Source organism: Leptonychotes weddellii, chromosome 8, assembly GCF_054177405.1.
Source record: "Leptonychotes weddellii isolate Sample4059 chromosome 8, ASM5417740v2, whole genome shotgun sequence".
In the NCBI taxonomy this organism is placed as follows: Eukaryota; Metazoa; Chordata; class Mammalia; order Carnivora; family Phocidae; genus Leptonychotes; species Leptonychotes weddellii.
The window spans coordinates 83,895,798-83,910,308 of NC_138376.1; the positions used below are offsets into that span (position 1 = coordinate 83,895,798).

At 42.9% G+C, this 14,511-nt stretch overlaps 1 protein-coding gene across 2 annotated transcripts in view; it reads right to left on the reverse strand.

Moving 5' to 3' along the window:
- Positions 1-2,633: 2,633 nt before the first annotated feature.
- SLC22A16 (solute carrier family 22 member 16) overlaps positions 2,634-14,511 on the reverse strand; it is a 35,464-nt gene continuing 23,586 nt past the window's right edge. The window contains exons 4-7 of one of the 2 annotated variants that reach the window (XM_081828805.1): positions 9,999-10,530; positions 6,383-6,510; positions 3,923-4,027; positions 2,634-2,858 (exon numbers count right to left, since the gene is read on the reverse strand). In XM_081828805.1, coding sequence (XP_081684931.1) covers positions 2,715-2,858; positions 3,923-4,027; positions 6,383-6,510; positions 9,999-10,530 — 909 coding nt within the window. In that variant the 3' untranslated portion in view covers positions 2,634-2,714. Of the gene's footprint in view, positions 2,859-3,917; positions 4,028-6,382; positions 6,511-9,998; positions 10,531-14,511 lie in introns of both variants that reach the window. The other variant, XM_081828806.1, reaches the window with a different exon arrangement.

Genomic DNA, 14,511 nt, shown 5'->3' on the forward strand with positions numbered 1-14,511 from the left:
TGGTTTGCTCTTCCGCCTTCCCCACCACACTGGACGGACGTTTCTCAAGACAGAGGCTGTTTCTTTCATCCCTGCTCCATAGCACCTAACAAGGAGTTAGTTCAAAAACAACACTCAGTAAGTCTTTGCCAAACTCACTGAAGAATACAAAACTGATAGGCATTAGTGTCCGCTTGTTTTTTAGATTACTCAAAAACCATGGTCGATAATAAAAGCATCAGAATGAGTGATTTTCACGTGCTTCTTTTTGAAAGAAAAAAACACGAACTTATCTCCTAGATCAGCATTTCCATTCCTCCGAATGAAAATATTGGCTCCCTAGGAAGTTTGACACCCATAAATAAGCTTAATGAGAAATTTTATAATTTATTTTCTTACTCATTAAAAACAACAAGCAACATCTGTTGCATCCAGAGGAAGGATATTCACAGAGTATCTCTGCAAATATACACAAGACTCTGCTGACAGAGGTTGTCTTGGGGAAAGGGGACTGGGGCACTCAGGGTCAGGGTGGAGGACCTTATTTCTCTGCATTCCCTTTTGTACTGTTTGTTTAACCTGTGTGAAAGGCATGGTATTTGGGTTTGAATCCAAGTCTGTCACCTCCGTGACCTTGGGCTACTAATTACTTTCTACACATCAGTCTCCTCATCTGTAAAATGAATCTGCATTCTATGAAGACCAGTTTTTGTAGTTTAGCATAACAAGTGCTATTTAAGTACCTGTTAAATAAAACTTAAAGTCCCTTTTGACTCCATAGCCCCTAATTGACTATTATGGATGTCTTTTTTTTTTTTCAAAATCTTTATTTTGTTTTAGTATTTTTATAGCAGTTTGCTTTTATGGATTTATCTTCTTCTGTGTGTTTCAGCTTATTGGTTTCAAAAATGCCTTTTCCACTTTTATCTCCTATTTATTTAATGAAGAGCACAAAGAAGATGCTTCTAGAAAAGCCCATGCCCTAAAAAGGATGGTGGACTCTTCCCTGTGCAGGCCAGACCGCACATATCATTTCTCAGCCTCAGAGTCAGCCCCTGAGAGATGCCGGCATCCCAGCACCGCAATTAAGCAAACTTGACCGAGTGCCTGTTACTGGGATGTGAGAGAGATCCAGGCTAAGCCAATGATTCCCAAAGAGTAGGTGCACACCACCTGTGTGTGCAAGGTGATTTTTAGAGAGCACCACATGCTTTGTTCTATGGTGAACAAAGTATCTCGTTACTTTACTTTAGAAAAACATACGACTAGCATAACAGCCATGATTTCGCTGATGATATTGCTGAAGACAAAGCTAATTTTAAAAAGCCAGTCTATTTGATTTAAAATACCAATTAAGTGATAACATTAGCGGCACACAGAGAGAGGGAAATGCTTTGCCGGATGCGGTTGGGATCCCAAGTGCCCTGTCCTGCCAGAGTCCAACAGCTTAACTAGGGGGACAAAGACACATGTGCAGACCATAAAGCCGGACTGTGGCTCCACGTGGGCTGGGAAAGCAGCAGACGAGAAATGCTACACAGATAGTGTGGAAGGGAGACGTGGGGGCGTGCGATCCGGGTGTCTTTCTCAGAGAAGTGGGGTTTGCTCTGTGTCTTCAAGATACGTGCAAGTTTAGCAAGGGCAGTTGGGAGAAGGCTTCTCTGCAGAGGGGATGAGGCACAGGAGGAGGGCGGTGCAGCGGAGAAGGAAGTGGGTGAGGAAAGGAAAGAAGACGGGCGATTTGTAGGGGTTCCATCTGGAAAGGACTTCAATATCCAGCAGAGCTCGGATTTTCTTCTACCCTGAAGGTGACGTGGCAGTCGGGCCAGAGCTGTGGTGTGGCAAAGTCTTCTGATGGGGTCGGGGGACGCGCAGGGAGAGGATCTGGGAGGCAGAAGGTGGGGGCCATTGAACTGGAAGCAAGCAAGCTGGGGCGGTTTTGAGAAGGAAGGTGAGGGTTTGATGTCATGGATGGGGAGGATGGGGGGATAGAAGAACAGGGCAAATAAAACGCAGATGCTCAAGTGTCATGCTGCAGGCTGCTGACTTCTATTCCAAAGTGGGGGGCAGAGGACAAGGGCATTAAGGCACAGACCAGTCCTATCTGGGAAAACCTGACTCTGTCGTGAGATACTCCAGGAGAGTATCCATGAGACCAGGGGAAGGATGGGTTTGCAGCGTGGAACGGAAGTCAGAAAGGAAAAGAGGTTATCCATGCAGGGACTGGGGAGGACAGCCCGGATGGCTCTCAGAGAATGAGTCTAGTTAAGGGAAAACCAGAAAAAGAATGAGGAGCACTGAAGACGAAAGAGGACAGCCTAGAGACAGTGTGGCAAAGAAGTCCAGGAGAGGGCACGTGGAGGAAGTCTCAGGTAAGCTGGAGCCCAGACCCCTAAACCTCTCCATCCTCCAAGCAGCAGGCAGCCTCCAGAATTCACCTTGACCGGCAGGCACAAGGTGGGAACCCAGAGCCCACGGCGGGATGGGCCAGCTGCCTGGGAGGCCACGGAGACCTGAGCTCTCCCTCCACAGCTTCAGGAGCTGGGCGGCCAGAGGTCCTCCCACAGCAGACACAATTGCACTTAACGGCTCACCAGAGGCCAAAGGCTATTGCCCAACACAAAACAGCAACCACCGCCCTCCTTACCGACCACGGAGCTGGTAATAAAAGTTCCCATAAACCTCCATAAGTGAATTATAAACTGGCTTCCAAGAAGTACAAAGACAGAAGGCAGTTAGCTGCTCTGCCTCTCTGCTGTCTCAATTCTCTGATTCACACCTGTGGTAGGAAGGTCCAAGCGCTGGAGAGAGAAACCCAGAACGGGGCCACGATGCTTCCCACACGGCTCACCATGCTGCCGCTTCCCACGGCCAGCGACCTGCAAACAGGAGGAACATTAACACGGCAGCCAGAAGGAAAAGAAAAAGAAAAAAGACTGCAGCCGGATCCGAAGCCGAGCAGAGCCCAGGTGCGCAGAGGGGGGGGGGGGGGCCGCCTGCAGCCCCGCCCACACTCCCAGCAGAGAAGAAACATAATAAAACTGAAGCTCGGCCCAATATACTAGAAAATAATTTTACACTAAAGTTTCGAGAATCACTTGTGACTTACATCCACGTTCTGTGAAACAGTGGTATATACAAGCATACGGATCGTTCAAGACACTTCAAGACCAAAAAAATAAAAATAAAAATAAACCATTCTTCCTTTGCTATGCAGATGAGGCCCTTATGTATATTCATTCAGTCTAACATTGAGAACAACATTGGTCTTCTAGAGCAGGAATTTGTTTGCTGTAGGGCATGGACGGAATGGGGAAGAACGAAAGATTTATATCTATGGAACATTCTATTTCAACTTTTTAAAGACAAGCAGTATCTTAATGTGCTTTTCTTTAAAAGCTATATAAGGGAGCCTTATGGAATGTCTAGTAAGAAGGAAAGAATGTGCTTTTAATGTGAATGAGTATCTCTCTTTAAGCCAAGGAGAGAGGCCCCACACAGGAGAAACCAAATCAGCCAAACACCTTGATCTTGGACCCCTAGCCTCCAGATATGTGAGAAAATAGATTTCTGCTGTTTCAGCCACCCAACCTCTGGTGTTTTGTCATGGAAGCCCTAAAAATTAAGACAACGGACATCAGAACATTAAGAGACACATCCTAAGAAAATTAGCCTTGAGTCATATGGAGAGTCAGTGTAAGTCAATTGTACTTGAGATTATAGAGTGTGATTTCACAACAATTTCTTTAATATCCTTGCTAATGGGGTGTAGACAAAGCCTCAGATTCAGAATTAGCATCATCGTGTGACTTTCCCATATCTCAGAGCTCCAGCAACTGCTACAGAAAGAAAGCATTTCTACTCAAAGGTCAAATATAATGAAACGACGTGTAAGCAAAACACAACAAGAAAACAAAAGAAAAATAAGTAAGTCTTACCTTACCATGGTTGGATACAGCTCTGCCGTATAAAGGTAAATGAGGCCAAACGATGCCCCTATGGCAAATTTTCCAGCCATAGTCACCACCACAGTCCAAACAAAGTAATCCTGAAAAACCATATGTTTGCAAAATAGACCATCATGAGTAATATTTTTAAAAGAAAATATAAAATCTTAATTATTATTTAAAACTTTCTAATTATCCAATATTGTTCAGAACAATGAAAAGTTTTATCTCTGTTTGAATTTATTTTGTTATCTCTACTCATAGTCTGTAAAAGCTTTTCATCTCCCTGAAATTTAGAGAAAAGTTTAATTGTGCCTCCCCTCCAGCCTTGGAGATGTCAAATGACCCAATTAGAAAAGCCATTTGCAGAGACTGCTATGAAGTGAGACACGCCCAGATGGTGCTGGTTCCAGTAGTAATCGACCCACTCCTTCTGGAATTGATCCAGGCAGAATGAATCAAAGAGCCATAAAAACAAATTGGGCCCTTTGTGACAGTAATCCTCTAGCTTATAAATTATTTTCAGAAAATAATTGGAAAGTGATAACTGAGCTATTAAAACAGATTTTTTTTTTTTGTCAATGCACCTCAACAGTGATACTTCTCTGCGACTCCAACTCAGTTTCTGCTGTCCCTGATGTGCTCCACGTCCAGCTGTGGCTCACACAGGCCTCCCGCATTCCATCTTTCCTCTCCTCTCCTGTCTGCCCGCTGGATGTGGAGACCCAGGGGACCCTGCGGTTCGTGTGTTGAGGATGGCAGCCCCTTTGTCAACCTGAACCCCTGAATGACTCCGTGGAGCCAAACACCCCCTCACCACTCCCACCACTACCAACCAGGTACACCCACATCAAACTTTCTATGAGCAAGAAATAAATATCTATTATGTGAAGTCCCTGGGACTCGATGATGTCTCTAATAAAGCAACCAATGTCACCTTGTCATCCTGATTCCTGCGTGTTTGTTGGATGAATCTGTTGACAGTATCTGTTGTAGACAGTGTTTGTTGAATGAATTAATGTAACTTGAAAAACACTGAAGGGTGTTTACACTGCCATTTGGGGAGAAACTTCATTAGAAGGAAGAAATTTGTGGTTAAGAGTTAGTGCCGTGTTTCTAGAAATCCCCATCAGCTACTCTCCCGTTTTCCCCATTATCACAGGGGCTTAACCACTATCGAACTCAAACGCTCTGGGGTTCCCATAAATATTCACCAGCTAGCTTCAGAGACAGCTGCCATCAACTCAACTAGTATACCTGTAAACCACTTTAAAAACAAACAAAAAGAGGTATGGATGAAGTTCCCTCAAATTGGCAGCAAACCCCCTGGCCCTGAGTAGTTTTACTGCATTCATATTAGTTGTGCATCAATCAGCTGGAAATCTCAGTTACATAAAACATATGATTTGCCAACCTTGAGAATTAAGTGAAGTATTACTATAAAAAGAAGTCACTGGTTAAAGTAAATTTCAAACAATATGCAAAACTTAACATGCCTTGCTCTAAATGGTGAGATACCATTACTGAATAATTATATAATCCTAGAGAAAATTATAGAAAGTATTTTAAAGTATTGTTAGAGTGACCGTATTTTCCAAATCAAGAATGAAAACACAGGTTCTGATAACATTTTGCGGGGAGAAAGAGGAGGCGCACTTCTGGATGCAAGAGTTACATAGGAATATAGGAAAATATAGGAATGGGAAAGTGGGTTCAGTAGTTTATGGCAGTATCTCTCAGTAGGAAACTGCATTTTTAAGAACAAGCTCCTTGAGGGATTTAGGCATACTCAAAATTGGAAACAACTAATCTACTGCAATGAAAAACAAGACTATTTAAATGGAAACAGTCTTGAATATAAAACTCATTGCATCCTTCAGATGTCTCTATTGGCTTCCTCCCTCCTTCAGGTTTCTAATCAACTGTCACCTTCTCTGAGAGGCACACCAGCCTCGATCATCACCCTGGATAAAATAAACACATGTGTTACACACACACACACACACACACACATTCTCCATCCTTCATCCTGTTTTGTTTTTCTTCATACTTATAGAAACTTGATTCACTGTGTGTCTTCAGCACTTAGGACAACACCTGGCACATAACAGATTCTGGATACATATTTGCTGAATGAATGAATGTTTAAGATAATAATAATCACTGGAAGACATGATCAACTTTCCTCATTCAGGACCATTGTGTTTACAAAATACAACATTGGTCATCCCTGGGAAGTGGGATTATGGGCTTTTTAAAAAGAGAAAACACTTTTTTCCTTAATTTTTTTTATAATGAACATGTATTACTTACATCACAGGGAAAGAACAGTTTTTAAAAAAATATTTTAAAATATTATGTATATACTCTGTCCATATGTCTGAATTGATCTTCATCCTTACTGTCATAGTATAACTAACTAACCATGCCTTCAGTAAAACATAAAAATAACTCACCTTGGGGATCACCATAACCACACCACAGAGCAGTGCTCCTGAGATAAGGGAGAAGACCAGAATGTTTCTTCTCCCTATACTGTCCATCCCCCAGCATATGAAGACGTAGGCAGGAATTTCCACTGCACCTGTCATTGAGCAAAAGGGCTCTCTATAAGCCATGGCAGCCAACCACACAAGGGGACCTCGCCTTCTCACCCACCACCCGAAAGGAATGATCAGCCCTCTTCCCACTTCCAGGAGCCCCTAAGAGCTACACAACACCTGCCTTACAAGCCCGACCCCTTTTAAACTCCCTGGAGTGAAGAGGGGGGCGCCTGGGTGGCTCAGTCGTTAAGCGTCTGCCTTCGGCTCAGGTCATGGTCCCAGCGTCCTGGGATTGAGCCCCGCATCAGGCTCCTTGCTCAGCAGGAGTCCTGCTTCTCCCTCTCCCACTCCCCCTGCTTGTGTTCCTTCTCTCACTGTGTCTCTCTCTGTCAAATAAATAAAATCTTGGGGCGCCTGGGTGGCTCAGTCGTTAAGCGTCTGCCTTCGGCTCAGGTCATGATCCCAGGGTCCTGGGACTGAGCCCCGCATCGGGCTCCCTGCTCCGCGGGAAGCCTGCTTCTCCCTCTCCCACTCCCCCTGCTTGTGTTCCTGCTCTCGCTATCTCTCTCTCTCTCTGTCGAATAAATAAATAAAATCTTAATAAATAAATAAATAAATAAACTCCCTGGGGTGAAGAGGATGTGTCCTGTTAAGTGCACTAGCGCTCCCTCAATCCGCCTGGCACTTATCACCTGTCCCGGGGATCTTGCCACCCACTAGGCTGTGAGCTCCCCAGTATACAACATGGGGCCCAGAAGACAGGCCTGTTGGATGAATACATGAGTAAATTCATTGACGACATTGATAATTTCTGATCTTTGGTTTCTCGCACTTGGCAGAACGAGAGAAAATTCTACATCAGTAACTTCAAAGTTAGGAACTGAAGTAGAAAATTCACTGTTGGCTAAGTACACAAACTAATGATAATGCGTGATGGATTTTTAAATCTAAAAGTAAACATCTAAAAATCTAAGATGAATCCCCTACAGAACAGAAACTGCCTCGGGCCTCTTTTTCCTGCCCCACCACAAAAGTAAAGAGCTGGATCTCCAAGTCCATAACTGACTTAAAAGCCCTTCTCTTGAAAAACCAAAGTGAGATCCAGAGCCAAAAAGCTCTATGTCTACCAGCCAGAATCAAACAGGAAGCAAGCAAGAAGATCTTTTGGCCAAACTGAGCAACCCCAACCATTTCTTTTAGGAAACTGCCATGGTCTACCAGGCCAGATCTTCCATGTAATTCAGTCTGGAGTTCTCCCCCCATCTGCAGCTTGCCTAAATCTCAGGGTGCGCTCCGCCCCCACTGCTCAGGAGAGACCTGCCCTTGCCCATCCAGCTGCAGAATGCTGCAAGCACCTGGAGAGACTGGTCTGCCTCTCTGTCTCCCACAGCTGCTGAACACATCATAGGGGTAGACACCTATACTCCCGGTGAACATTCTCAGCAGTACATCAGAAATGTACACAGCTGCTGCTGCTCAAAAAAAAAAAAAAAAAAAAAGTGGCTCAGGCAAAGGCAAAAAAGAACATTCCGAGCTGCCTTTGAGAGCTGGTCTTGCTCCCTTTCATCGACATGGAAAATAGTCAGCTCTGAAGGAAATGCTCCCTTGCACGGACCCTGCAGTGGTAAGGTCCATGCTTTCGGGCCAGATCAGGGTATATATCTCTTACTCTACTCTTTTTTTTATTTTATTTTATTTATTTTTAAGAGTTTATCAAGCACTTTTCAAGGCCCAGGGTCATGACCCTCAAAAGAATCGCATGGGAGTAAGCCCGGCTTCGTGTCCCCACTTTACAATGGAGAGTAAATGTTTTGAGCCGAATGAGTAAGGGACACCTCAGGGACTGGAAGCAAGGTCTTCAGGAGGCACGACTCCTTTCTTGAAGCCTCCCTCCCCCACTGCCTCCCTCCGTGCCTCAGGACTGGGTGCTGGGCCACCAACCAACTTCCTGGGGTCTAGCCAAGCAGGGCAACCACTGTGAAATGGCTGTAGAGACATTTAAAGTATCCTACACTGGTTTTTCTTGAGTTGTCGCTTCAGGATATTGATACCCCATCTAATTTTTGGTGTGACTGTGTATAGGATAGAAATGGTGCAAGCAATGAGGTCCACGCCTCTTTGGATTCGGACAGTCTGCCATTACTTTCTTCACTCTATAATATAGAATCTCCAATCACCCAGACCCAGTTCCCCTCCTATCCCCACATAACCCCAAGGGTATGTCTTGAAGCTGCTGAAGCATTTATCACTTGCAAGTGGCACAAAACCTGGGCTGAAATCCCCACCAGCCCCAACCCGTCTCAGGAGAGAAAAACTCGTTCCAAAATGTCACAGCATAGAAATGTTGACTGGAAGCGCCTGTCAGCAAGAGGACTTCTGGGAAGGGGAATGACATGAAAAATCCAAGACAGTAGGGAATAGAAAACCATGTATATGTATCTTAGACACATTTTTATATTTATGAGATGTCCCAGTTTCTTGAGAATTTATATCTTCATTAAAACAAAGAAACTATGTCATAAAGATCTAAGACTCCAACTTCCCAAAGCTTCCCCACGTCACACCCCACCCCACTCGGTCCTCCCGTCACCTCCTGCTCTGTTGTAGGAAGACCACATCATTTCTCAAACTGACATCTAGAATGGGTTTGAAGCCAAGATGGTCTCTGCAAACTTGTTGGTTTGCCCAAAAAGAGAATAACAGTGTTTTATTTTTTCTTAAAATGACTTCTCTGGTAATTCCTGCTGAGCTATAATAAAAACAGATGTGACATCAGAGCACTTTAATGAGAAGGGATGCTATCTATGTGTAAAAATGTAAGAGCAAGATTTTTCTGAGGATAATAGCAAATGCAGTCAGCCTTTGTGAAAATGACCAGGAGTTAAGACTAGATGGACAGATATCGATTTCTAATATTTCTCTCATGTTTGGTGTGAATTTGGTTGGCCATCAGAGTCACGCCTCAAGACGTCAGTATCTGGGGCCATTTTAACCTGGCACTAAAATGAAAGAAGCACGACAATGAAATTATAGTTGCATGGATTTAAGTGATCTTACTGACTGCAATTTCTAAATTAGGGGCTTTTGAAGGTAGAAAGATACCAGAAGATCTCCAAGACGTATTAAATTTTAAAAGGAAAGCCACTTACAAAGAACAATAGTTACCTACAAAGAGAATGATCTCTTTCTCTGCACAAATGTATGAAAATGCATAGAAGGAGATCTAAAAGAGTACAAGCCAGATATTATAGACATCACCTCTCAAAGAGAGTTCTGAGATGGGGGTGGGCTTACAGGAAGGAAGGAAAGAGCAGAGGCAGAAAAGGAAGGAGGAACTAAATTCTTCTGACTGTTGGCATTGTTTTAAAAGAAAATATATACCTGTGTTCCAGCATAATAACACTAAAAGAGACTGTAATAATATAGTTGGCAGTATTGTTCCTGGTAGAGAAAAGACAATAAAAACACAAGAAAAACATGGTGGAAACATCACCTCATTGCTATGCTTAAATATAATTTAACTACTTACCCATGAGGAAGAGGTTTAAATATTCATTGCCTCCTAAATTAACAGAATTCAAGGAGAAGAAGTAGAATCCCAAACACCCAGTGAACCAAATCAGCCAAACAATAAATGTCCTTGTTCCAACATTCCAGTCATAAAACAGATCTAATAGGTTGTGCTTCTTAACTTCAAAGGGTGCATTACCGACAGGACCATTTAGATCTAGTGACAAAAGTTCTGACAGTTTACAGGAGCTTGCCCTATTCCACTTGGCCATCGCATCAACTACTCTTTGTGCTTCTTCATATCTTCCCTCTGAGAGAAGCCAAAAAGGTGTCTCTGGGAGTATCCAACAGCACACGACAAAGGGGACAGTCACTGTGGAGAGGACTATCTGATAGGTCCACCAGGTCCTGACAAAGTAGCCTGTCAAAGCCACCACCATTGTTCCAATGGCAAAAAAGGAATGCATCTGGATGCATGCCCACGTCCGAGACTTCATGCCAATAAATTCCGTCACATAGACAAACACCACCACGAGATAGCCACTTCCAGACTGAAAAACAAAGCAGGGAGGGTGGTCCAGATTTAAGGTCACATTTACAACTGCTCAGGGGTCTGATCTCTCTGCATATCACACATAGGCAAGAAAGAAAATGACAAAATTGTTTTCTGAAACCCTTACCACATTTCGAAAATGGCATTTAATCCAATCCATCCTTCTTCTTTAAATGGTTCTTTTCATCCTTCCCCCACCCTCGCCACCCTGAACGGCCAGACTCAGATGAGAGGACATGTATGATATACGTTAGGCGCTGCCTTTTGCTTCAGGTAAGGATTCCTCTGTAGTGTGCCTTTCTTTCTCAGTTAATGTAACTGTAAACATGCATACCAATTACTCTATAGATAAGAGGTCCTTATTATTAAATCCTAAATTGTTAAATGGGGGCAAAAAATAATGATATCTAATGTGAAGAAAAAGATTTGATTGAAACTTTATTTTAACAAGCAACAAAAGAAAAAATAAACAAACTGGGCTTCATGGAAATTAGAAACTTCTGTGCATCAAAGGAGACTACCAACAGAGTGAAAAGGCACCTTGTGGAATGACATATTTACAAATCATATATCTGATAAGAAATTAATATCCAGCATATATAGAACACTCCTGAAACTCAACAACAAAGCAAACAATCCAATTCAAAATGAGCAAAGAATTTGGATTTTTCCAAAAAGATACACGAATGGCCAATTAGCACACGAAAAGATGCTCAACATCACTAACCATTAGGGAAATGCAAATCAAAACCACATTGAGATACCACCTCATAGCCATTAGGATGGCTACTATAAAAAAAACAACAACAACAATAGAAAATAACAAGTATTGACAAGGATATGGAGAAACTGGAACTCTTGTGCACTATTGGTGGGAATATAAAACGATACAGCTGTTATGGGAAACAGCACGGGGATTCCCCCAAAAAACTAAAAATAGAATTACCATAAGATTCAGCAGTCCCACTTTGGATATACATCCAAAATAATTGAAAACGAGGCCTCAAAGAAATACTTGTACACTCATGTTTGTAACAGCATTATTCACAATGGCTAAAATGTGGAAGCAATGCAAGCATCCACAGACAGATGGATAGACAAGCAAAATGTGGTCTATACAGATAATGGACTATCATTCAGCCTTAAAAAGGAAGGAAATTCTGACACATGCTACAACATGGATGAGTCCTGACAACATGTTGCTAAGTGAAATAAGCCAATCACAAAAAGATAAAATACTGTATGATTCCACTTATATGAGTTACATAGTGTAGTGGAAATCATAGAAATAGAATGTAGAATATGGTTGCTAGGGGGTGGGGGGAGGAGGAAATGAGAGTGTTTAATGGGTATAGAGTTCCAGTTTTGCAAAATTAAAAGAGTTCTGGAGATGGATAGTGACTATGGTTGCACAACAATATGAATGTACTTAATATCACTGAAATGTATACTTAAAAATGGTTAAGATGGTAAATTTTATGTTATGTGTATTTTACCACAATTTTAAAAATTGGGGAAAGTAACTTTATTTTGAAAATAAGCTTATCTTTAATAAAATGTAGACTATAATAGCGATATGTGATCATTCTTGGAATAAACAAAGAATGAATCAAATGATGGATTTTTTTGTTGGGGGGGGTGATGAAAGGATTAGAATTTTTCCTACAAGAGTATTTCACATTTGACTTCTGTAACACAAATCATAAAGTTAATTTTTGCAAAATTATTCAAGAGCCAAAGGCCTCTCTTAATCCTTTGATATTCAAATCATACTCTTTTGAAGACTCATCATGTCATTGTCCTTGTGGATGTTCATTTCTTCAAAAGTTAGCTGGTCTAGCTCTACCACATCCCAACTGGCCCAGGGATTTGGGTAGGATGATTTAGTTTTCCCCATTGCTCTCAAAGACTTTTTGTAATCAAACATCTTTTGTAAGACCTGCAATTTCTCCTTGCATTGGAGAGTCAGGAAGAAGCTAACCTACAAGCTGTAGGTTTCCTGTGACAGAGAGCATGACACGAGTAGTAAACAGGGATGTGGGTGGTGGGGCCTCTACTGCATTAATGTTCAGTTTAATATTTTTGTGACAACAGCTTTCACTTCTCCATACAACCTTATAATTGCAAGACTCAGATAATGAACCCTGCTAATGAGGACTCCCACACCCAAGAATCTAGTTGTTTGGTAATGTTTGCTGTTGTTACAGTACACAAACAAAGATGGTGAGGACCGCCAAATACTACAGATTTCCCCCATTAAGTTAAGCGGTAACATCAGTCCCTGGCAGGTTTTTTTTTTTTTCCCATAGTCATCCTGAGCGCACTCCCACTTCCTACTGGTTACTTCTGTCACTGGGTTCAGTCAAGCCATACACAACTCTGTAATTCCAAAACGCTCCTTGGATTCGTTCACACCTGTCACCTCCACTGAGAACGCTGTTCTTCATATCTCCCCTGACCCCACCCCCACATAGCAGCCAGAACAGCCACTTCGCCCCCACCTGAACCCCTTCAGGACATTCCCATTGCCTCTAGGAAATCAAGCAAACTCTTGATCCTCCTCCAAGGCCCTGGCTAATCATCCCCATCCCTTCAGCCTCATCAAGGTGTTTTACCTCCTCTCTATTCTCCAGACATCCAGACCTTCAATTCCTTCTCATCTTAGGGCCTTCTTACTTGCTGTCTCTACCTGGAACATTCTTCTCTTACCCATTCCTCACTAAAAAGCCCCTAATTCTCCAGACTCTCCACTCTCCCAACTTAAGATCCCCTCCCCCGCACTGTCACGCCTCCATTGTCAACACTGAATTTTCCAAAATGGCCCATCAGTGTCTTGCCTTCCCACTACACTGTAGGGTTATTGAAACAGTCTGGTCTGGTTTACTTAGCATCACACTCTGTGGGCAGATTCTAATAAATGTGTTGAGTAAATGAGTCTGCCGGCATCTTCCCTCCTCAGAATTCAACCCCAACTACATTTCTCTTGAAAATCAAAGACAGAAAATTAAGGCCACATTTACAAATGTATTCAATGAGTGGCTGTCTCATTTTCTCAGTTCTGGAAATAAACACATGGTATTTCTAAGACTGAAACAGATATTTTCAGAATGCATCCTCTTAAGCCTTCCAAAAGAGGACCTTCACACTCTCTCCATCCCTGTGCCTCCGTTGAATCATCATTCCCACCAAGGGCTCATCAAATCTCATTCTGCAGTCACAGAGCCATTTCCTCTCATTCTGTCCTCAGTGGACACAGACTGCTGCTTGTCGTCTTTTGTATTAAAAACTCTTTACCTTCCTAAATATATATAATTACTTTTTTTAAAGGGGCTACACCTCCAATTCTCCCCAATTTTTTTCTTTTTATGCATCATCCCTATCCCTGGCCATCCACGTGGCTTCCTAGGAACCCTGTCCAGCCATCAGTGAGGACTCCAAAACTGAAAACACCAGCCTGCTCTGTGAGGGCTGGGACCTCCCTGAGATTGCAGTCCTTGGCCTCTCCCCGGAATCTTGGCTCATACGTACGTCCTGGTGAATGGGGATGCATACCCATCCCTGAGTTTAGCAAGGTCACAAGTTCCTCCCACAGACAGAAACTTCACTCCACTATCCTTGACTGGTGACCTCCAACAGGATTCACTGCTGCTGTCATTTGGCAGCTTAGACCCTGTCCCCAAGTGTGGGGACACTTCGTCACTGGCTGGTCCACTTACAATGATAGTCCCCACCGGAAGGACGGCCTATGTCGTGGCCGGTGCCCTACCGTGCAAGTTAACTTTAATCTCATTGGCTCCTGATAACAACCCAGTGAAGCAAGTAGTATTTTCTACAGTTTACAGCTTAGAAACTAAGGCTTGAAGAGAACACCGTGTTTGCCCAAGGCCACACAGTGAAAAAGCCAAAATATGACAAGGCTGGTATTCAAACTCATGCCCTTTTCCCTCCATGTCCTTGTTCCTCGCAACAGAAAAGCCCA